Source organism: Schistocerca gregaria, chromosome X, assembly GCF_023897955.1.
Source record: "Schistocerca gregaria isolate iqSchGreg1 chromosome X, iqSchGreg1.2, whole genome shotgun sequence".
NCBI lineage: Eukaryota > Metazoa > Arthropoda > Insecta > Orthoptera > Acrididae > Schistocerca > Schistocerca gregaria.
Window position 1 is genome coordinate 316,754,874 of NC_064931.1, and position 26,374 is coordinate 316,781,247.

At 38.7% G+C, this 26,374-nt stretch overlaps 1 protein-coding gene across 7 annotated transcripts in view; it reads left to right on the top strand.

Moving 5' to 3' along the window:
* The window catches only part of LOC126299284 (constitutive coactivator of peroxisome proliferator-activated receptor gamma-like), a 633,226-nt gene that overhangs the window by 101,885 nt on the left and 504,967 nt on the right, over positions 1-26,374 (top strand). For 3 of the 7 annotated variants that reach the window (XM_049991071.1, XM_049991070.1, XM_049991069.1), the window contains one exon: positions 24,887-24,998. In XM_049991071.1, coding sequence (XP_049847028.1) covers positions 24,907-24,998 — 92 coding nt within the window. In that variant the 5' untranslated portion in view covers positions 24,887-24,906. The other 4 variants (XM_049991068.1, XM_049991074.1, XM_049991073.1 and 1 more) reach the window with 3 other exon arrangements.

The following is a 26,374-nucleotide window of genomic DNA, read 5'->3' on the forward strand; positions in this document are numbered from 1 at the left end:
TTTCCATTCTTTGTACACCAGTTTCTGTATGCCTTTCGACCTTGTTAACTACACAGGAGAAAACTGCCATATTGCTAATGGTGTTTGCAAGTTGTAACTGTGTATGTTATATAACTCATAATGTAATTCTTGTTTTGTAGAGTATACCGATTTGATTTCGTATTTTAATTTTAACCACAATTTCTGAGCTACTGGGTGAGCTGTTTTTAATCTTTACATTGATATGTTTACGTACAAGATCGTTACATTTGCATATGGTGTGCATTGTATAGTTTTATGGACTTTCAGGTGAAGTCTTCTGAATTTCTGGTATAAATCACATGGAACTGCCTGGAATGGTGTGAATAAGAAGTTTGTTTGCGTGGCCATCCTGCGCAGTATGCACAGAAATACTTGTTTTGTAAATGAAACCGCCTTTTCTTGCTGCAAGTTAATTTATTTTTTCCAGGCGTGTTTAGCCTTTTTCTTACTCTAAGGCATCTTCAGCGGGATCTAGAACGATGCAGTTTTGTTATTTTTATATTATCAAACACATCATGTTTCATTATTTTCATCATGGCAGCGACAACAACAATTGTCTCGAGTGAAAAACAGCCCTCAGTTGCACATTTTTTTTTTTTTTTTTTTTCAACACAAACCACTCTTATCATAAAAACAGCTCATGACTCTGCAACTGTGGGCTGGTTTCCATTCGAGACAACATCACATCTCGCTTTTTATGTAAATAAGTAATTACTTACAGTTTTTTGGCATCTGCATCTCCTCTCATCTGGTCTGGAGGACGCACTACCACTACATTTCCGAAACATAAGCACAATTTGTATTCTGAACTATTTCTTTCACAACGTTCACCATGTTTCTCCTTCTTCTTTGTGGTGCACTACTATTCTTTTGCCACTAGTTATAGCGATTTGTTCGAATGCTGTGCTTTTAACGACGTAAATATTGTAAGTTCATTATGTGATTCCTACTGTGGGGTTTGTTTACGTACCTGTTGCCAACCTACGAAGTATATTGCAGTGGGACATCTTCCTCTAGCATTACGTTTCCTCAACAGTAGTTGTCGATACCAGTATTATTTTTCGAATTTTGGACAGGTCAGAATTATCTCAGTTGCTTTTCTGAAAACTTCAATATAATTTCATACACAGTATGTTATACTGTGAGCCAAAATTTAGGAAAAGGAATTACCTTATAAAATATTTTAGTTTATTTATTTATTTAAGCATACGATGTTATAATCGATAAATACTAGTTCTGAATGTATATTTAAAATTATTCTTTTTTAGAAACATTTGAAATTATAAATTATGTACACACTTAAAATTTCTTTTATTAATTACGCAATCTTACACTGTTTACTATGTTTATTTCCAGATTCATGTATTGAATAATAATCGCAATGAATAATGTGAGGAAAAATAGGAATCCATTTCTTACGAAAAATAGTAAACGCTTTGGATTATTGTTATTTCCGATTTCCGCAGAGCGAGAGAGTCATAAGCTTTCCTCTGATATGTTCGAACACATACTGTATGTACAGGGCTTACCAATGTGTGGTCCGCGGACCCCTTAGGAGTCCCCGGCTCTTTCTAGGGCGTCCGCAGTACGCTTTCAGCAAATCATGTAAAATAAGGAGTAAAATTATTGAATAAAAATGTGAAAATCAAATTCATCACTACCGTTTTTTTCGTGTGAAAAACTTGCGTACTATTACTTCAAGTCATATTCCCAAGCAGCCTTTGCGGTTCCCAAGTGAGAACGCATACACAGTTTAGTGCCGGAGAATGCGGCTTCTCTGATCAACTGTTTCGCAACAATATGGGGGTCGTTTGTGCGCGGGTCACGGCGCTAGATGCGCTGAAACGATTTACGCATGCGCGGAGCGAGCTTTGTCAACCAATCTCAGTGCTCACTGGCACGTATGTGGCCCCAGGCATCATTAAATGTTAAACTTGCTTTGTCAGTGCACTACCTATTTCGTAAGTTGATTTTCGACCAGTTTATTACTTCTAACATGGATCGGTGGCTGAAGTCAGGATCATTGAAGAAGGGTGCAGTTTCTCCATTGCCTTCACAACAAGGGATGTTTCCAGTTGAAATGAATGAGGCGATAGGACGACCAAAGGAAGAACAATCACAAGAAGCTCCACAGCCAGATTTATTATGTGAAAGTGCTGCAAGTACTCCATTGGTTGCAATATCTTGTGGAAGTGGAATAACCAAGAAGAATAAGTACAAAGAAAGCTATTTTTATATGGGCTTTATGGAGACAAAGGACGATAAGGCTCAGTGTGTAATTTGTGCGCGAGTCCTTCCGAACTTTTCAATGGTTCAAGTTAAATTGCGCCATCATTTTAAAGGTACTCACCTGCAATTTTTCAAAAGGAAGAGTGCCGAACTAGCTGCTTCTCAGCATTGCATGAAAACTCTTGGAATGTGACCGTTTTTAATTGTTGTTTGTATTTTGTAACTTGCATTTAAAGATGTGTCTATGCTGACAGAGAAATATAAATACAAAACGTGATACTTCAAGTGTATCATGCAGTTATGAAGATAAGAATGAACAAAAATACAGAAAATGTGACGACACTTAATTGAATTTCGATTTTACGTGTGAAAATTCATTAAAAGCTTCTTTCCTGGTTAGTTATTGAGTGGCAAAAACAGGCAAAGCTCATACTATTGCAGAAAATCTGATAAAGTCATGTGTTAATGATATTATTTCTTGGAACTTTCTGACAGATTAAAACTGTGTGCCAGACTGAGATTCGAACTCGGGACCTTTGCCTTTCACGGGCAAGTGCTCTACCATCTGAGCTACCAAAGCACGACTCATGTCCCGTCCTCAGAGCCTTACTTCTGCCAGTACCTTGTCTCCTACCTTCCAAACTTACAGAAGCTCCCCTGCAAACCTTGAAGAGGTAGCACTCCTGAAAGAAAGGATATTACGGAGACATGGCTTAGCCAAAGCCTGAGGGATGTTTCCAGAATGAGAATTTTCACTCTGTAGCGGAGTGTGCGCTGATATGAACATTGGGAACATGGCACTTGCATTAAAAACGTTCAGTTCCCACGGGTTTCGCTCTGAAATTTAACGTTACTGTGCTCTTGAATGACTAGGGGTCCGCCATGGATTTTCGACTGAAGCAGGGATCTGCCAGCTGAAAAGGTTGGGAAGCCCTGCTGTATGATATACTAAATTGTGAGAGAAGCAGTGGAAATATATTTAAGCAAAAAATTCTGCAACAACAACCTTCCAATTTATTTATTTAAAACCAACTGTGAGGACCTAATATAAGATTTTCAGCTTCAAGAATGATACCCCTAGACAAGAAGAACTGGAGCCATCTCATCATGACAATCTAAGTAACCTTGAAAATTTATTGTAATCTTCGTTCATGTCAAATCATCATAAAAGACTTTGACATCTCGTAAAATCGGGTGTACTGCCGGTGGTCCGCGTGTTGGGAAGACGCGGCCCACCGGCAGTACACCCGATTTTACGAGATGTCAACAAATCGCCGGGAAAGTCTTAGAAATTACATAAAAGACTTTGCTTATTAATTGCTTGGACTGGGCATTGTTTAATGTGGACAGCAGGTGGAAGAAGGGAGGAGGGGGAGATTACAATATGTTGAAAACTAATGTCTGTTCGTGATGTGTGTGTGTGTGTGTGTGTGTGTGTGTGTGTGTGTGTGTGTGTGTGTGTGAGAGAGAGAGAGAGAGAGAGAGTGTGTAGATGTTCTATTTTTTCTTCAGATAATTCTCCCCCCCCCCCCCCCCCCCCCTTTACAAGTTCTCAGGATACATGTTAAAATTACTCTTTGAAAATTATCAAAGTGCCAGAAGAAATAACCATACTAATAACTCAAGCCACCAATGACCATCCACCCCCCCCCCCCTGTCTCTTCCCCCCCCCCCTGTCTCTTCCCCCCCCCCCACCAACCCACACTAAAAAAAAATATTCTCTTACGCTCAGCCTCTCTCTCTCTCTCTCTCTCTCTCTCTCTCTCTCTCTCTCTCTCTCTCTCTCTCTCTCTCTCTCACACACACACACACACACACACACACACACACACACACACACACACACACACACACACCCCCGCGCGCAGCGCGCGCGCGCGCGCGTGCGCACATAAACTTCATGAATAGACGTTAGTTTTCAACATATACCTCGTTAGGGTGGCAACAAACCAAACAGGAGGAAACACATAATGAACTCACAATATTTACATTGTTAAAAGCACAGTGTTCGAACAAATAGCTATAACTAGTGGCAAAAGTATAATAGCGCATCACAAAGAGAAGGAGAAATGTGGCGAACAGTGTGAAAGAAAAAGTTTGGAATATAAAATTTCGGAAATGAAGTGGTAGTGCGACCTCCAGACCAGATGAGAGGAAACGCAGATGACAACAAACTGTAAGTAATTACTTATTTACACAAATGAAACGCAATGTCAGCTGTTTGGTAATCTAAAAATAACAAAACTATGTCGTTGTAGATCCCACCGAAAATGCCTTAGAGTAGTAAAAAGGCGAAACGCGTCTGGGAAAATAAGTGGCAGCAAGAAAAGGCGCTTTTACTTACAAAACAAGTATTTCTGTGCATGCTGCCGAGGATGGCCACGCAAAAAAACTTACAATAGAAAGTATTCAACCTGTCAGTCATGCATTTGTTAAAATAGACGTTACCAAAGATGAGCTGGATAAATCGTTCACTGGTTATGTTGGGATGTTTATGTCATGCAATCTACGACATCTTAAATAGGGAAGCTTTCATGTATGGAGCTGCAAATCCAGTTGCACTAAAAGTGTTGACAGTGAGACTTGACCCGAATATTTTGTACATTAATGTACTGTGCCCAATCAATAGTGAAGGTAGAAATTACCGTGGTCTTACTGCAAAAGCCGCTGGATGTGACAAAGCATGGGCCATCTGACAAGAAATCGTTAGGTGGGGGATATTACACTGTACACTACTGGCCATTAAAATTGCTACACCAAGAAGAAATGCAGATGATGAACAGGAATTAATTGGACAAATATATTATACTAGAACTGCCATGTGGTTACATTTTCATGCAATTTGGATGCATTGATCCTGAGAAATCAGTGCCGAGAACAACCACCTCTGGCCGTAATAATGGTCTTGATACACCTCGCCATTGAGTCAAACACATTGAGCTTCAACATGATACCACAGTTCATCAAGAGTAGTGACTGGCGTATGGTGAGGAGCTAGTTGCTTGGCCACCATTCTGCAGACGTTTTCAGTTGGTGAGAGATCTGGAGAATGTGCTGCCCAGGGCAGCAGTCGAACATTTTCTGTATCCAGAAAGGCCCATACAGGACCTGCAACATGCAGTCGTGCATTATCCTGCTGAAATGAAATGTAGGTTTTCGTAGGGATTGAATGAAGGGTACAGCCACGGGTCGTAACATATCTGAAATGTAAAGTCCACTGTTCAAAGTGCCGTCAATGCGAACAAGAGGTGATCGAGACGTGTTACCAATGGCACCCCATACCATCACGGCGGGTGATACGCCACCATGGCGATGATAAATACAGGCTTCCAATGTGCGTTCACCACAATGTTGCCAAACACGGATGTGACCATTATGATCCTGTGAACAGGACGTGTATTCATCCAAAAAAAATGACGTTTTGCCATTCACGCACCCAGGTTCGTCATTGAGTACACCATCGCAGGCACTCCTGTCTGTGATGCAGCATCAAGAGTAACCGCAGTCATGGTCTCCGAGCTGATAGTCCATGCTGCTGCAAACGATGTCAAACTGTTCGTGCAGATGGTTGTTGTCTTGTAGACGTTCCCATCTGTTGACTCGGGGATCGAGACGTGGCTGCACGATCCGTTGCAGCCATGCGGATAAGATGTCTGTCATCTCGACTGCTAGTGATACAAGGCCGTTGGGATCCAGCACAGCAGTCCGTATTACCCTCCTGAACCCATCGATCCCATATTCTGCTAACAGTCATTGGATCTCGACCAACGTGAGCAGCAGTGTCGCAATACGATAAACCGCAATTGCGATAGGCTACAATCCGACCTTTATCAAAGTCGGAAACGTAATGGTACGAATTTGTCCTCCTTACATGAGGCATCACAACAACGTTTCACCAGCAACACTGCTGTTTGTGTATGATAAATCTGCAGGAAACTTTTCTCATGTGAGCGCTTTGTAGGTGTCGCCACTGGCACCAACCTTGTGTGAATGCTCTGAAAAGCTAATCTTTTGCAAATCACAGCATTTTCTTCCTGTCAGTTAAATTTCGCGTCTGTTGCACGTCATCTACGTGGTGTAGCAATTTTAATGGCCAGTAGTGTATCATAGACCTGTGCACGGAAGTCCTCACAGGATAAATCATCAGCAGGGTAATTCTCAGATGCTCTTCTCCTCGATATGCTGCTGTGATAGAAACTATCAAACAAAATCTTATAGCCTGTACTTTTGGAACACACTACCGTGCTCCTCTTACATCCGTCAACAGTAATTATTTCTTCACCGTACTTCCGGAAGAGTGGGTATTTTATGGTCCTTACCTCTGCCTCCAACTATTCGTGATTTCGTTCTTCAACTCTTGCAAAGTAAACTGGCACTCTTCTGACAGTTCGATGTAGGAAGAAATCATTTCAATTGCGTCATCTATCTGTGGATCTAGGACTTCCCTGTTTTCCTTCACTCCTGATTGTCCGTTAAAAATCCCTCTGACAAAACGTATGATACCGAGCATCTTTTGCGCAAAGGCCCCTCATCACGGATAGATTCAAACATTTCGCGAACCCAGTCATCACCTCGCCTTTCACTTATGGTTCAAATGGCTCTGAGCCCTATGGGACTCAACTGCTGTGGTCATCAGTCGCCTAGAACTTAGAACTACTTAAACCTAACTAACCTAAGGACATCACACACATCCATGCCAGAGGCAGGATTTGAACCTGTGACCGTAGCAGTCGCACGGTTCCGGACTGCGCGCCTAGAACCACGAGACCACCGTGGCCGGCCGCCTTTCACTTATCCCATTAAGTTTCATCGCTCTATGAACAATATTTCGCTTTGCATAGTCTGCTAAGTTTCTCCCAATTAGCATCAGTTTCCTCGCCACAGTAAAAACAGTGTTTATTAAAACAAATATCTTCTTGTATGATCCAAGATTCGATGTTGACAGTGCAAGGCCTTTTGTCAAAGATGATTAATCAGTTTTGGATTGTTGTACTACTGACAAGCACTGTGCAAATCAGCTTCAGCCAGATCAGTTAATAAGTTACTATGTGCTGCGATTCACCTATTCTTATTGGACTGTAGTAGCGTTTCGTCTTTTCTGTTTCACTTTAATCACATCATTATCTTCCAAATTGCCATAGCATATTAAAAAACACTTCTGTACAATCTAGACCCCTCATTTTAAATGCTCTGACCGCACAACGAAAGTAAACTCAAACGAGCATTTTGGAAGACACAAGGAGTTTTGAACGTGTCCCACCCACAACACAGGAATACTGGGACGACCAACAGTGGAAACAATAACAAAGGAATGGAGTGGATGGCAGCCTCGGCTGTTTACAACATGTCACTTGAGGGAGATCTACAGATACCTCTACACCCCAGGTGCCTTCCTGTTGGAAATTTCATTTCACTGAATAACTTTGACTTACAAAACAAGAACGAAATAGAATTTTTGGCTTTCAAGTGTTTGAATGTTTAATAGTGCCTAAGATTAAAAAAACGATGCTTTTATAACATGAAATTTCATGCTCTACAACCTTGACAACTTAACGTTTTCATTTGGAGTAGTCGTTTCTGAGTTACAGGCGCAGGAGCTGACTTTCTAGACAAGTTGATACAAATGAGCGAACTTTGACAACTGATTTCAGGCAAGTGACTGCACCGATATTGACATCTAAGTAGGCCATTTAATGCTCTTTCATTTTGGTAATAGTAAAAATTTCAGTAGGATGGATAATTTCCGCGTAAGAGGGGAAAATCTGAAAAAAAGTGCCACAATTTCGTGTCTTCTTTTTTTTCCACAGAAAGTTCTCCCGAGCGTTTTGAAAACTGAAATTTTGGATGCTACGCACTTTCAACTATATACATTCGATAAAAAATAAAATCTTGTACCTCATTTTTTGCAAACGAAGTGCCTTTTTGTGACGCCATTACTGGACTAAATAACCTACAGCTTGAGAATAGCACCAAGGAGGCTGTCAAGCCTTAAGTCCCCAAGTGACAGACGTATCACCATCAACAGTGTCACATACCCTCACTTCGTGAGACACTGCAGAGAGATTTGTTATTGAAAGCAGGACAATGGCGCAAAGTCTGCTGTTCAGGAACTTTACTGGCAGTGAAATTTTTTTCTCGTTCTTGATACACGTCCAAGAATCTCGACATATTAATAACAAACGCACAAACAAAAGCACTATCTGCGAACGAATACGCACTAGAAAGGTTTGAATCCAGCCGCGAGGTAGCAATCGAATGACGTTATTCGATTGTGGAGAAGGCAAAATGGCGCAACAGAGTAGAACCAAGTTCAACGTTTTGTGGCCTGACAGAAGTTGCGCTTCTTGAATGGCGCCACCGAAAACTAGGAGTTCACACATGCAACTACAAACCAACTGCAGTTCGCCATTAGCAGTGGCGATACTTTTGTTGCCTGTGTGAACCCAGCTTATGTCCAGTGCTTGATTTGTGACGGTACACACCGATACGCTGTACCAGTATCTCTAACAAAAAAACAGAGTTAATATAACGTTTTAAGCCGTCTAAATAATAATTTAAAAACTGATGAATGTCACAGTACTGGAACCTCCCCTTCTTTTTTTCTTCTTCTTCTTACAAATCAAGCAATGTCTAAAAGTCTTCTCGCATGCCAGTCTGAAAATATGGGCCTACTAAATAGCTCAAATATGTTTTCACTATCGATTTGTTTGACAGGGTGCTCATCTTGCTTTCACGATTTTTCGGGAAGAAAATGATTAGCCAGCCTCATAATGTTTTCTACAACTTCTCTCTTCAGTATTTCATAGGCCTAAGTATATCTTTTTCCCTTTCAAGTAGCATATATTCTGCTATTTTCACTAAAAAAAAACCTTTCTCAGCACGAAGTATGATACAGATCTTACTTCAGAAAACTGAAAATGTTCTCCGCTTGTGAGAAACTTCTTTAGTTTTATTCACGTGAAAACGGATGATTTTCTTAGTGTTCAGCAACACTTTGACTCAAGCTTAGAACGTTCTCAGGTGAATAGAGATGGGCCAAACGGTTATTCTAGAGTAACCATTATCACGGTTCCAGTTATTCTTGGATAACTGTTATTTTTAATTGTTATCAATAACTGACAATCTATTTTTCACTACCCAATACTGAATACTCCGACGGGGCTACAGTTGATTAACGAAATAGTTGGAATCCATCTGTTTAGTTGTCAGTATAACTGCGAGTAGTGCGGAATCGCAGGAATGTCGCATGAATCGTGCCATAACCGTAGCTAATTAACTCCAGGTACATCTCAGTTGATGTTTGAACGATCAGTGTTTCATATTGCATGTTTGTAGGTTGTCGGTCGCTATCAGAAATTATATTATACTCACAGCTGCAACAGAAAGTACGCAGAACGTAGGCACAGCACCGTTTAACTAAAATGTTAACAACGAGCGCTTTTAAGTGCGAAGTAATGTATAAACTGAATAATGTAGGTTAAATTCGAAGCTTAATTTCTTGTGCTGTTCACTTAACAGAATAAGTGAAAGAAGACAAAAACATACGTAATGTGACAGATTCGTTTACTGCTGTACAAGATAGTCCTATAGTTTTATGTGAGATTTGGAAAACTACTAGATTTTTCCAGCTGCAGCATGTGTATAACATATGAAGACATGTAGATCGAAAAGGTTAACAGTGTTAAGTTTCTGGGACTACAACTCGGCAATAAATTCAGTCGGGAAGGGCATACCACAGAATTGCTGAAGTGCCTAAATAACTCTGTATTTGCAGTGAGAATTACGTCAGATGTAGGAGACACAAATATAAAAAAAGCTTGCATACTTTCATTCTATTATTTCATAATGGATCATATACTGGGGTAGGTCTAAATCATCGAACGGAGCAAAACTTTGTAGCATGTGAAAGCGTGTAATAAAAATCGTTTGTGGTATAAATTCAAGAACATCATGTAGAAACCTGACATCTTGAGTTGGGTGCTCTGCTGGATATCACCGTCGTTCTAGCACGATATTTCGGTAACCTAGCTTGTACCCTTCATCAGGTGTGGCCTGAGCCTCGTCTCAGGTCGCACCTGATAAAGGTTACGAGCTACGTTACTTAAATATCGTGCAAGGACGACGCTGATATCCGGCAGAACACCCGACAATCCAAGATGTCATTTGATCGCCGGGAAAGCCTGAAGAGTTTCATGTAGAAACCTGTTCTAACCACTAGTATATTTAGTCCTCAATGAAATTTGTTGCAAGTGTTTCCAACCAATCGCTCAATACGTAATATTAATATTAGGAATAGAAACAGTAATCATCACTTACCTTGGTACAAAAGGGGTCCAATATTCAGGAACACGCATTTTCAACGAACTGCCAGCAAGTCAGCAACCATTAAAAACTTAGTTTCAGATAAAGCACGGTTTACTGAGTGTTTGAAAGACTTTTTGATGCACAAGTGTCCGATTCCACACATAACGTGATCAATATGGCGGAAATGGCTCTTCGAAGTGTCTCCAATATGGCGCCTATGACGTCGCCACACACACACACACACACACACACACACACACACACACACACACACACACGAAAATAAGACAATAACATCTCCCTCCAAAACACAAAATGACTAACAAAAGGAAAAAAATACAACATTCCGCTACACCAACAAATACCTGCAGTGTAACTTCCTGAAAATTTCATTCTAAATATGTGCAGTAATTGGACACTTTCCTTGACCTATATTGGTCAACCACAGGTGACAATACCGAAACACCAATACATAAACTAAAACTACGGAAATTGGAATCGGACATTTCCTTTGACCTATATGGATCAACCATAGATGTCTATACCAAAAAACAAACACCTCTAACTACAAAAAATCAAACCGAAACCACAACCTCAAAAATCCACAGATTAAACATCCCTACGTAAAGTAAAACACATTCAATACACCATAAATATACAAAACATCACAACTATAAAGAAAACAAGTTACCACCAGCAAATTCTGGCACTGCAAACTAGATCGACGAGCCCAACTTAACCCCCCCCCCCACATACACAGACACATTAAATGCCTTACCACACTACAAACAACAAACCAATAACACCTGACGAAAACGCCAAACACATATACAAAAAAAAATGATATCTCTCTCTCTCTCTCTCTCTCTCTCTCTCTCTCTCTCTCTCTCTCTCTCTCTCTCTCTCTCTCTCTCTCTCACACACACACACACACACACACACACACACACACACACACACACACCACCACCACCACCACCACCACCACCACCACCACCAACGGACACAATGAAACACAACAAGGCAACATCTACAAACACAACCATCTCATAAACATTATGCTGTAATGGCATCACACAGCACAACACCCTTATGTCATGGGTCAAAGCAGACAGGTGGAATTGGATGCTTCCATTGACCCCTCCTCCTACTCTACAGATGAACAGGGATTGTTAGACCAGCTTGAGTAAACATTCTGCTATATACCATTTTTGACAGCACTTGGTCACAACAGTCAACATCACGTATTATGTGTATGATAAATTTATTAAAAGTGCATAACTATGTTTTATTCCGACAGTGTCTTAATTCTGTAAATATTAGTGATTACTGTAATCTGACAAATGATGACGATAATAAGTATTATATGCAAATGTTTTATGTTATACTTTCCGACATGTTATTTGTCATCCAAAATGGTCTATACCTTTCCTTTGTAGCCAGATCTCCAATGAATTGACACGAAAGCGTAGTATGATCTTCGGTCAACAGATGGTGTGGGGCACTGTTGGTAGTTATTGAAATATCTGCCAGTATGAGATGAGCAGTTATCACAGTAACCGTTACTTCTCAGCAGCTGGTTATTTCTATCAGTTGAGTCATTTTTTGCCACCTCTACAGGTGAAATATATTGTTTGACTCGCTTTGTTCATGTGAACTTGAGAATGTTCTCCTAAATTCCAAGTACAAAGTACATTCTCTGTTTTATTCATAGTGTATGATCCTTTGATTTATTCAATGCAATAGTGAAGTAGATCCATAACTCTTTACGTACTTCACAGATTGCAGCTCTTCCTGTCCAAGTTGAATGTTACTAAGCGTTTTTCATTGTGATAGCGACCGAAGTACATACTTTGTGTATGTTTTTCGTGTTCATAGTATGTCTACCAAAGAAGATTATGATCCTGGTGAAGATTATTTCCTAAATCTTTGTCTGACACATCATCTGATACAGACCTAGGTAAGTCAACTGGAATTATTCCTAGTATTATATTGTAGAAAAGAAATATAGCTTTGATCATTCTGAGACTATGACTTATATACCAACAAATTGCTTATACAATGTATATTGTCGCTTATGTACTTGTTATTGTGGTCTAGAACAGTGCTTTAAAAGCGATCACACAACTAACGCTTGAATCTTATACAGTACTTTTCAGATACCATTTCCAAATTCCGTTGCAGCAAACATTAAGTTCACAGTACAAGAAGTAGTGAGTTTGCCTGTGGTTTTACTGATGCTAAGTGGATATTTATATTAATCTGCTTCAGTTGGCTTCTGATAAATTAAGGATTGAATTTTATTACTGTATAAATATTATTACAGCTAGTTATTGAGTTCTGTGCTGAGCTTATTATTTTGTTTTTACTTGTTTCAGTATCGGAGGGAACATCTCTACAAATTGTAGGAGATCACAACATAAATTCTCAGTCTGGTCTAACTCAAAATGTTGAAAGAGGGAGAAAGCAAAAAAGGCAGAAACACATTTGGAAGAAGAATATTAGGAAGCATTTTGTGAAGTAGTGTTGAGGAGTATCAGTCGGAGAATTGAAGGTGGTGTGTAGTTGCTAAAAGACACTTCCTTCGAAATTTGATGATCATTACCCCAGACGCTGTCCTGATAAAGTGCCCAATGAAGAAAGTAAAGGAAACTGGAGGATTATTCAAAACAGAATACATACCTTCGGCATTTAGTGGAAGTAAATAGAGCTATTAGATCCCACCATCGTGATACTAGTGGAACAGAAAAATTGTACAGCTACCACTATACACTTTGGGCAAATCAGGAAAATATTACTGTTTGCAAGAAGTACTTTTATGGTTCATTAAAAGTCAGCTGAAGTAGTGTTTACCATTTTGTATAGAAAGAGGAAGTTCTTCCAGTCACATATAACCAAGGAAAACGTAGCCCACAAAATAAGATCGATCATTTCAGTGCAACTGCACATATAAAATCATTTCCAGCACACGGCAGTCATTATACCAGAATAGATAGTCCTGGCAGAATGTATATGGATCCTGAACTTTCATTTCACAAAATGTATCTTCTTTATTTGAGAAAATGTTAATGAGAGGTACTGGGGCTAGTAAAAGAGAAAATATATTACAAAATTTTCAGCAACAAATTTCATTTGCATTTTAAGCCTCCTAATAAAAATACTTGTTGACTTTGTGATGTGCAGCAGATTAATAGCCATTGTTACAGAGAAGGAACTCCACTTTCGGACAGCTGAGCAAGCTTGAGCACCACTCTACAGTGGCAAGGAGAAGGCTTCATACAGTTTTTAAGCTTACACATTTGATCTACAAAAGACTTAGCCTCTTCTGACACTTTCAACCATAATTGCTTACTACAAAAGAAACATATACATATACAGTTTTGGAGTCCATTACTTTTATACTGATGAACTTTTGTATATTTGAGACGAAACAAGTGGTGGAATGTGATTTCAAGATATTGCCAGTGTTGTCAGGATGTACTTACAAGATAATGCCTGTAGCCACAAACATGCTTTTTTACATTCTGGTAGCTGTTGCATTCAGAAAGATATATATAAAAAATGCTGCCCACACTTTTGAAGCTGGTTCATCAGCAACACATTTCAGCAAATGTAATAGATCATAAGTGCCTGGTATATGGTCATGTTTCTCCCAAATGATTCTGAATTTGGAATAATTAAATCTGCAAACAAAAAGGTGCAACATACGTACACACTGGAACACTGGGTCCAAATTAACAAATCCTCAAAGTGGAAGATTCCATGTATAAAGCTTGTTTATATGAAGAGAGAGAGAGAAATTCTCAGTCACAAAGTTTTTAGAGGAAGTAAGAAACAATAGGAAAAAACACTACCGATGGTCAAGCCTTCAATTGACTAAACATAAGGTGGTTAAATGTGGTGAAAGGTTCCACACTCAAAATGTTTGTCAAGGAAACTCTGAATGAAAATATCCTTTCTCAGAGGTAAACCTCAAGCAAAACAAATGAAGCATGATCATAATTATGACTGTCATCTGTCAGTTAGGAGCCCCCATACGGAATTCAACGTAAGATATCTGCCGCTAATAGAAGTACATGATGGATCTCTTTTCCTGTACGCCTCCAGTTGATCAATACTTCTTCAACAATCTCCCAGCTGAGATTTCTGCTAGGTCAACTGAAGCAATAAACAGTGAAGAAGATCAGAGCAATGAATATAGGTGCACTGATTGATTTGAATTGTGCTGATATAGTTATGGGAAAAAATGTCACCAAATCTATATTTTGGTAGTAAATTGTGTTATAACCATAAATTTAATGGTCTGACTTATGTCTATTACAAAAATCAGTGATTGTTTAAAAACACTTTTTAATTGAGTTTTTTGTTCCATCCAATAAAATAAAATTCACAACCCTAGTGAACAAAGTCCATTTTTTGTTTTAACAAGTTAAACTGTTTAATAAACTATTTCCGATGTGTGCCAAAATTTAAGTTAAACTGTTCCTTAGTTATTAAGCATTGTCGAAAATTTAAATTTTTAGGTATTATTAATGAGGCATAAACTTTAAGACCTCATTTCAGGACTCTTATTTCTCTAAAGTGTTCAAAACAGACTTAGTCCACTTTGGTTGTGAACCCCTCAAATGTCAGGACCTTCCACAGCTTGGTAACTAGAGCCTTGTCTGAGAGTGGGATGTACCAAACAATGACATCTGTTTCATAAAGATTAGCGATGTTCAGCAACTAAAGGAATGAATCCAATCAGAGTTTGAAACTTATAGGCACAGAAGATTTGCAGAAAAGTTTGTGAATCAGTGTTGAAAAGCTGCAGTGTTTGCTTAGAAAAGCCTAGAAATCACTTTGAGAATCTTTTTTAGGTTCACTGAACTCTACATTTATTTCTGTTTTTTGTTTATTTTCATTTGTTTAGTATTATTGCACCAAATACATTTTTGACGACCGACTTATGGCATACCATGTACTAATAAAAAGAAAAATCATCACTGGTAGCAGAAAAAGTTATTCTGTGAACAAACCAAAGGACCACATATGGTGACAAGTTATCTGCAATCATGAGTCAAAATTATATACAGCAAGGAAGGCCACCACCTGCGGAAAGACTTCAAGAAACCTGTTTACAAGCACATTATTTGCTTATCACCATACGTGATAGTCATATTACTTCCTCATGCTGGGGTGGCTATCCTATCAGAGCTAATAAATGCAATACTAAAATCAGTTTTAGTTTTGGAGGGAAGTTGTAATATTGTAGTTGAACAATGTAGTCAAACAAAGATACAGAAATCAAATGAAATCTAGTCATTCATACAATGCTTTGGACATTGATTACATAATAGTTACAGCCAAGAGTATTATTATATTTAAAAAGGAACAGAGTACAACTAAGACAAAGTGGTGTACCAAAAGACTATTGAGAAGAATTTTAGACTGGAGAGGAAAGACATGTGAGCAAAATGTGAGCTTCAAGGAAGAAAGGAGTTTTACTTTTGAAGGAATGCAGAAAGTACTCAGTAAGAAGAAACTAAATCCAAGAAAACCATCGATGACACAAGAAATATTGAATCTCATAAAAGAATAAAGTAGGTTGAGAAAAATATATTTTGACTGAAGCAGAAAAATCAGGAATGAAATAAGAATGTGCTGCATAGAAAAAGATAAGTGGATGAGACAAATTATTAGGGATATAGAAGAAGAACTTGCAGTCAAAGCAAACAAACAAGGTAAACTCAATGTATTCATAAATGAAATCATTATAGTTGAGGTGAATTCATTGAACTATATGATGGAGACAATGAGACAATTGAGTTTACATAAGAGCAATGTAAGAAGTGGAAATTGAATTCGCAAGAATACTAGTCACCATCTCAGAATTCAATAATGGTTTAAACAACCTGAACAACAACAAAGCAACTGGAACAGATAACATCCCTACTGAGCTATTAAAGTGTGCTGGACATAAGGCAAAAGAACAACTGTACAAATTCTTGTGTGTGTGTGTGCTGCGAGGATGGAACAATATCAGTGGAATTAATAAAATGCCCATCATTGTTTAAATTATAGAATCTGGGCATTATTAAGCCCTATTTCAATAATCCCAGTTCCGTATTGTTAAGGAAACACTAAAAGCGCAGATTAATCACTATTTAGGAGAAGATGACTTTGGATTTAGGAAAGGAAAAGGAAGCAGAGAAGCTATAATGGCACCACGAATCATTTTAGAAAGAAGAACTGAAGTGAACAGGATATATGTCCTGCATTCCTGGACCTAGAGGGGACTTTTGAGTGGACTGGAAAATACTGTTTGGAAAACTGAATAAAATGAGTATAAACTGGAGAGAGTAAGAGGCTGATTTTCAGTCTGTCCAAAAACTAGAGTACAGAAATTGATATCAGTGGTATTAAGGGAAAGGCTAGGCTTAGAAGAGGTGTCTGACAAAGCTGCCTTTTCTCTCGTTATTTATTCATTTTAGGTATAGAAAGTGTAAAAAGAAAAAAAAGTGAAGCAGCTCCAAAGGGATCAAAATCGATGGTAAACAAATACATTGTATTCAATTGGCTGATGATGTAGTAGTCTTAGCAGATTCTGAGAAGGATATGAACTGTATGTTAAAAATTTTGTCTGCTACCACATATAGCCATAGACTGAAAATAAATGCAACAAAGATCAAAATGATTATGGCAAATAAATTGAACACACAAGTAAGGGAAAATATGTAACAGGAAATAAAATGCTAATGCAATAAATGATTTTTCTAACTTGCATAGTACAATAATAGATTACAACAGAAGTACTGTCCATGTAAACTAAGTTGATACTTGGCGTGGTGGCTGATATGAGTGACCGTAAAGGCATTTCTTATTTATGGTCACTCCACTGTGCAGAGTGTCAACTTAGTGTGCACAGACATTACATATAATGAATATTAAAAGAAGAGTTACAGTGATTAAACAAGTATTCAGAAGTAAGAGTTGTTTATTAACATACAGCCACTATAATACAGACACAAGGAAAAAATTCATCAAAACGTTTTGTGGGTGCTTTGTGAGCTCTGGTTCTGAAGGGTGGACTTTAGGGAAACAAGGAAAGAAAAAATTATAAACAGTAGTTGTGTGTATGGTGAGAGGAACTGCAAAGCATCCAGGACTGAAAGAAAGCCTAATGAAGAAATTCTAAAAGACATCAAGGTTAAAAGGGCATTAACATGATACAAAGAAGAAAAACGAAAACAATTGGACACCTAATTTAAATTAAAAGCTTCATAAAAAATCTTCGAAGGAACGCTTGGGGAAAAATCTGGAGGTAGGGCTGGAAAATCTATATTACAATGTGTGACCAGTGGAATCAACTACAGCCAAATGATACAGGTGCTGAGAGGCAAAGAATGATGGCAACATCAACAAGGACTACCCTTTAATGTCTGGTGGTGGTGGTGGTGGTGGTGGGGGGGGGGGGGGGGGGGAGGAGGAGGAGAAGTGGAATACATCCCCGAGTTCTTCACAAAACCTCAAAGTTCTTCAACTGTCTTGCACTATCCATCAACACTGAAGGGGTAAACCAAGAGCAAAACGTAACAGTTTAATGGCGTCAGTATGACACAGGAACATAAAGCTGCCACCAACCATGAAGTGCAAGAGAGCTCATATTGTAGATGTCTGTAAGCAACAATCCTGTTTAACTTTTGAGCAAAGCGAAAACATATGTGCATAGATATGCGAACAGAGATGTAGCTATGCATGTTTGAGGGTTTGCAACATTGTTGTTACTGAGAATTGAGAGCATTTCAAACTTGACAGAGTACCATAAATTGTATTCTGTAGAGGAGCATTCATAGCTGCTCAATGATTTTTCCATGCCTATGCCTTTATTGCATGGTAAAAGAGTGTACTATGTTTAATGCAGATTTCTGTGGGAACATGACGATGCCGGTATTAGTTCAGATGATATATGATAGCAAAGTCTTCATTTGTGCAAATTACTTGAAAGAACTGCACCTCCAATTTTTTAAAGAATTGGACTTCCACATAGAAACCATATGTCGTACAATTTTTGAAATTATGTTTAAAGTTTGCTGATAGTCACTAAGTGCCTTTGATATCATACACAGGATGAGAATAGTCTGGATAAGAAAAGCTAATTTTGCATGCATTGTATCTGTATCATACAATAATACAGTTTTTTGGATACATTCATTGTTATCTATGGATACTGCCTGAAAAGTGTGCTGCAAATAGAGTTAGTAATAAAGAAGTAATAAAATAAAACAAAGTGCCTGAAGCTGAGGTTTTACTGCATAAACAGTGAAAATGTAGTAAGTTATAAACTTTTTTACTTTTATTATTTCAGTGGGGAGGGGATGGGGTCATGTCAGTCAGAAAACATTTTGAAATGGTTTGAAACTGTGTGTAAAGTGTGTTGGAAGTTGCTAAGTGGTCAAATTCTGAAATACTGGATGAATATGGTCTGGGCTATTTGCATGTCGTGAGACACTTTAATACTTAACTTATCATCTTAAACTTTTAAAGCAAGAATATACCTCTTAATGAGTAGATTGTGATGATATTTAAAATTTTTGAATTCGGACAATAATTATTTGAAATACTGAAAATCAAATTTTTGATGCCCCTGGAAGCCGTTATATAAGCAGCCTGCAACTGGGGCCAGGTGATCATTTTAGCTGTTTAGTAATATACGAGGCAGTACCCAAAAGAAACTGAAATAATTTTTTGGTGGGCATAGCTTTTGTATTACCAAGTCTTAGCACTAGGAACGCATAGAGCAAACCTTCCAGTCAGTCAGCCAAGTTCCATTGCTGAAGAAACGGAGGACTAGTTTTGGCACAGTTTGTAGTGACAACTGTTTTTTGTGATTGTTGGTTTACAATGGCTGATTTTCATAAACAGCATGCAGTGATGAAATTTCACTTTTCACTCAGAAAAAGTGGAACAAAAGCTCTTGAAATGTAAAAGAAAGCATACAAACATAATGTTCTGGGAAAAACTCAAGTGTTTGAGTAGTTTTACTGTTTAAAAAATGGTGAAATGTCTGTTGATGACAAACAGCGTTCTGGTTTTGCTTCCATGACCTGAACATATGAAGATGTTGAAAACATTCATGCAATTATCAACGAAAATCAATGAAGGGCCATTGAAGACATTGTGGAGCTGTTAGGAGTGACTTGGAATTCAGTGCAGGGAATTGCAACAGAAGATTTGGTAATGTGAAGGGGAGCTGCCATACTCTTACCACAACTTCCAACTGCTGAACGAAAGCAAGCTCACAAGGAAGCATGCTGTGCTGTGAAAGAAGAATCCCAAAATAATCCAAACTTAAAAAAAAAAAAAAAAAAAAAAAAATTATCACAGATGGCCAAATTTTGTACTATTCTTATGATCCTGAATCAAAGCAACAATCGGGAACTGAAGATGTGTGCTTAAGATATGAATAAACTAATTTAAAAAGTTCGTTTTCTTTTGGGTACACCATTATGCTATCCAAAACATCCAGCATTCCCTTACAAAATGAGGAAGTGTGCTAGAAGAGGAATATGGAGACCATTCGTGTCTCGTAATTGGATATTTCAATGACATGGCGCAAAATTAGCATTGCAGCATTATTTTTGTACTCAAAAATATCTGACTACATTCACTTCTTTGTGATTTTCACAGTCTCAGGAAGAATTTTCCGTAATCATGTATAGGGACTAGAAAAATTCTCATTTTGGGATAAATGCAAATTAGATGCGAATTTTGTCTCGAATTGCCAAATAACATAATAGACACTATTTCATAGCGAATTGTGTCCAGATGAAGTATTTTATCAGAGATAGTCTGAAATACCTTTTATTTTCTGCATATAAATATCGAAAATGTAACCAATTATCAGTTACTGGTATTGTACATCTGGTGAAGCTCAATTTGGAAAGATAGTGTGTGTAAGAACTTGTTTGCAAAATAAAAAACATATTGTATGCAATGATGTATCAATGTGCTCAATGACCTGGCACCATGCCATTAGTGGCGGTTGGATCATCTACTTAAGATACATGCTGTGTAATGCAATGTTGTTCTCAGTTGTGAGACCTAGAATGTTAGAGCAAAGAAATGCCTAAAGCTCAAATGGTTATATAATGTGGACACACACAACATGACAGATTAGGTGGCAGACGTTTTGAAAGGTGGTTGCTTCAAGTACCGCTAGCGGTCGAGCCTGAACCATGCCATTAAAAAATTCTCACCTAAACAACCAATTGAATGGTAGCCGACCCCGATTACTTTCTGTTGTGCATTTCTTATTGTTTTTGTATTTTGAAGTATGTGAAGCAACAAATCCTGGTCCATCACGGATTTCAATTACGACAAACACCAGAAGAAATCGGCGATCCCTGTAACAATGTGTCAGTTCTTGCAGGCTGCTCCTCTCCCCTCTGGCAGTCAAAATTCTAATTTGTTTGCACTTCCGGCCATCTGCCACTATAGCCAACAGTGCCTGCACTCTGCGCTATATCGATTAGAAAATAAAATCTGTAACATTTTTTGACTGCGCCGAAGTTTCTCTCCTATGTTAAAATAGAGTTACCATATGTTTAGTTCTATTTGCAAGCTAAGACCGTTTTCACACTGGGACACGGTGACAGTTGCCGGTGATGGTCACTGGTGAATGTGGTGAACACGGCTGGATCACTGGAGTCAGACACCACAGGTATTGCCAACTGATTAGTTAGTGAAATGGGCCAGTACAGGGGTAGCAACTAAATTTAACTAGCCTTTCATGGTCTGAAAAACAAATCGTTAAATTTGAAAAAAAAGAACATACAACCTACCAATTTTGTTTTTCTCATCCATGCTCTTCTCTTTGAAATCAGGCACAAGCTTCGTTATAATTTCTTGCCACACATTTGTTTTCATCACTTTGTTGCTATAGTTATCACTTCTCACATCCCAAATAGCAGGACGACTTACAAAATCTTCTGTGATAATCAAATCTCAACTCATGGCTACAATGCCTCCAGTGTAATGTACAATGTAATGTTTTGTGTCACTGTCTCAGAAATGACTGCCTGTTAGTTGGCAAATCTGCAGCACTGTGTCTGTGATTTGTGTTACAGTGTGAACACTGCAATTGAAACCAATGCATGTCCGGTAGTGACTGCTGCAAACACAGTGACCTTGTCCATCACACATGGTGAGGGTGAGTTGCTGCTGGGTCACAGTGGCTCAGTGAGGCAGTGTAGTGTCCCGGTGTGAATACTCCAGTTCAGACGAATGTATCTCTGTCGGTGACAGTCACTGGTGACCGTCACCAGTGTTCCAGTGTGGAAAGGGTCTAAGTCAGTTCTATCTATGGCGCTGTCAACATGGATTGCACAGCTCTGAATGCCCATAAAAGATTGAAGTTGATAGTCTGCTGGTTTTGTATTCATTTAATTGGGCGGGAAAAGGCATATAATGTCCAGAAACACGGTAAGTCGAAGATGCATTCAATTCACTGGTGGGAAAATGTTGCTGCTTTTCAACAAAGCAGTCATTTTTGAAACATTAAATGCATCCAAATGAAGAAAAGACCATTTTGTAAGAAAAAGGTGTTCAAGTTTTTGCAAAAGCAAACATTTCAGCCTAAAAGTTTCCAATCAGCACTTTATTTCAGCAGTCAGTTTCAAAGAACTAAGGCTTTGTTTGTCTTCACTCATGTGGCATTACAACCTTTTAATTTGTGCATCTAATCAATAAAAAACTTAGATTTTGACAAAAATGATGCAAAATTTGAAAAAAAAAAATAGGATGCGAATTCTACAAAAAATAGATGCTACATTTCCCGGTCCCTATTTCATGTATATATGGGCAGGTTTACCAGACTCCTATAAAGCAGCAATGTAGATTCAAGTCTGTGGAGAAATCAGAATAACTAAGTAACTGAAGGCAATATCGTGGCCCCGTGACAGTGGAATGTTGACTTGAGCAACCAACAATTCAAAAACAATACAAGATTGCATTCTGGAATAGAAGATTTTCGTGTATGTGAATATGTCATCATTTGCTGCCCATGCTGAAAGTTTTGAGGAGGTGGAAATGAGAGAGTCAGTGCTTAACGTGGTGGCATATTGTAATGTGAAACACCTGAAGCCTGACTCTGGAAAAATGTGATTTTGTGTGTTCTACATGAGTGGAAGTCCAGAGGAGCTTGAATATAAACTGGAGAGAACAGCTACTGTTTTGCTGTGACACTGCAGAGTGCACAGAAATAAAACATGACAACAGCCACACCTTCATAACTCACTACACGGACAAACTTTTGAATTGTGTGCAGGGAAAGATATCATCTACAAGCTCAATAGTAGAGTATGGGGTGTGCACTCTGGCACTCTCCATATGTCAAGCCTTTCTCTGTGTTTCACCATAGCAGAATACGCAGCATTTAACAGTACAATTTCTGTTCATGCCACATAGGTTATCACTGCTCTGAATGATGCAGTACACTTTGTAACAGAATCATTGCGAATCATGAGGAGAGAAAAATCAGTAAGTGACATAGTTTGAATATTTTCGTTCAGTAATGTCATATGGAATAATGTTCGGGGATAACTCATCTTTAAGAAAGAAAATTTTCTTTGCACAAATACGTGTTGTAAGAATAATATGTGGTGCTCACCCACAATTGTCATGTAGTCATCTGTTAAAGAAGTTGGGCATTGTGACTGCTGCTTCACTGAATGTTTATTCCCTCATGAAGTTTGTTGTAATTAATCCATTACAGTTCAAAAGGAACAACGAGGTATATAATTACAATATAAGAAGAGAAATTGGCATTTGTTGCTCCACATTGAGACTGCCTTTTTTCCTTAGCAAAAAAAGGGGTGCACAATGCTGCAACAAAAATTTTTGATCACTTACCCAGTGAAATAAAATATCTGACAGACAGCAGAGTAAAATTTGGAAACAAACTGAGAAAGTTTCTTTTTGATAACTGCTATTCTGTAGAAGAATTTCTGTTATACTAATCTGTGAAATGTTATGGGTAGAAATTACTAACATACATCTGTGTATATTTTTTCTTAAAAAGCATATGGAAATACACTGAAGTCATAAAAATCATGGGATGCCTCCAAATACCATGTTGGACCACCTTTTGGTTGACATAGTGCAGCAACTCAATGTGGCATGGACTCAACAAGTCACAGAAAGAATCCCCTGCAGGAGTATTGAGCCGTGCTGTCTCTATAGCTGTCCATAGTTGTGAAAGTGTTGCTGTTGCGGGATTTTGAGCTTTAACTGACCTCTCAGTTATGTTCTATAAATGTTCAAAGGGATTCATGTTGGGCAATCTGGTTGGCAAAATCATTCATTCAAATTGTCCAGAATGTTTTTCAAACAAATCATGAACAATTGTGGCCTGGTGACATGGCGCATTGTCATCCATAAAAATTCCATTGTTGTTTGGAAACATGAGGCTCATGAATGGTTGCAAATGGTCTCCAAGTAGCCAGAGATAACCATTTCCTGTTAATAATCCTTGTAAAAACTTCCCACGACATTGTGGAATCACCACCTCCTGGCACAGTGCCGTGTTGACAACTTGGGTCCATGACTTCATGGGGTCTGCACCACACTTGAACCCAACCATCACTCTTACCAACTGAAACTGGAACTCAACTGGCCAGACCACAGTTTTCCATTTCTCTAGGATCTAACCGATATGGTCACGAGCCCAGAAGAGGCACTGCAGATGGTATTGTACAGTTTGCAAGGGCTCTCGTGTCATTCATCTGCTGCCATAGCCCATTAACAACATTTCTGCTGCACTGTCCTAATGGATACATTCATTATACGTTCCACATTGTTTCACACAGTGCTGCTTGTCTGTTAGCACTGACAACTGTATTCAAATGCCACTGATCTCGTTCACTAAGGGAAGGGTGTCGACCACTGTGTTAGCCGCGGTGGGACATAATGCCTAAAATATGCTATTCGTGGCACACTTGACACTGTGTATCCTGGAATATTGAATTCCTGAACAATTTCCAAAATGAAATGTCCATTGTGTCTAGCTCCAACTACCATTCCTCGTAGAAAGTCTGTTAATTCCCATTGTGGCTGTAATCACATTGGAAAGCTGTTCACATGTATCATTAGAGTACATGTGGCAGCTGTCCCAATGCACTGTCCTTTTGTACCTTGTGTATGCCATCTGTATATTTGCATATTGCTATCCCATAACTTTTGTCACCTCAGTGTATTCAGCACATAAAATGTGTTGTTCCACATCATTACAATTTATCATGTAAAATGAACCATGGAACAGGGAACTATATAACTAAAATATCACTTGTTTCAGCATTTAGCGAAGGCATTGAAATGGGAGTTCATGGCCTACGAACATTTGTGGAAAGGCACTGTCCTGATGTCTGCCGCTGGGTAGACATGTCAACTTTAGCTTTACTTTACAGGTAAGTTGCATTTTCTTTTTACAGTGTACGTTTATAAATAAGCTGCTGGAGATGTGTGTGTGTTTTCTTTTCTGAAAAAAGCTTTGGCTGAAAGCTAAATGTGTGCTTGTCTGCAACTCAATGTGTCATCTCTATGGTGAGTAGCAATGCATGCTTTTCAGTCATAGTACAGTTTGAACACACTGATACTAAACTGTCCACTGATACTGGTGATGTAACAACAGAAAAGGGGAAGATGAACTAACCCTGAGTTATCTGTTGCTATAGGCAGAGTCTGTAAACTTTGAGTCAAGTGTGAGCATTAAACATGATCATAGTGAGTTATTTAGTGAATTTTTATTCCAGTTGTGAGTTGTCATGGCTGATGATGGTGGTAAGCAACAAATTCTATATAAGCAAGTGACGGACATAATTTCCAGGATACGCTCTTTCTTCAAGTGCAGAACCTCATGATGCATTTTCCACAACTGTTTTTTTGGAGTCAGTAGCAATGGAGCACCATCCATGCTTCGACCTGCACAGGCTGTCACTGTTCGTGACTCGGACTATATTAATTTTGAAACGTGGGTTAAGTACAGGATGACTCAAAAGAATGGGAAATTTTGAGATGTGTTGCGGCAATGCTGTGAGGTGGGTGGCTCCAAATGACATATAAAATGCTGCTCACATTATCTTGCCATTTAGTAAGCAGCAAAGATGGAGCAATGGAATAGTGTGTAGCATGCCTTTGCAGTAAAAGCCTATTACGAGAATGGAAATGTGGAGGGTGCACATAGAGAATTTCAGAATTGTTTCAACATCGGACAGCTAGATCATGTTTCCTCAGTGCACACAGCAACACCTGGGTCTGTAATTTTGATAATTTTGAAGCAGTGGGTTCTGTGTTGGAGAAGCAATCTGCAAGGAGACCCCAAATTGCTTGTACAGGAGACAATATGAAGGCTGTGCGAACTGCTTTGGCAAGAAGCCCACAAGCACTCCATTTGACATCACGCAGAGTCTCTACAGTTGCATTGTTCAAGAGTTCAACAAATACTGAAAATGAATATCAAGTTTGATCCAAACAAACTACAGATCGTTCAGCAGCTTCAACCTAGCGATCTGCTAATGCACAGACAATATGCTAAATGCTTATTAGCAAAAGTGCACAATGAAAACAATTTCATTAATGACCTGTGTATGTCAGACGAATCTCACTTCCACCTCAGTCGCTTTGTCAGTAGACAGAATTTTCATTATTGGTCCCAGCAATATCCACATCAGCTACACGAGTGTCCATTGCACAGCAGCCACATCATCGAATGGCATTATAGGCTCATACTTTTTTGAAGATGATGATTGGTGTGCTACCTCTATAACATCTGTTCAGTATGCAT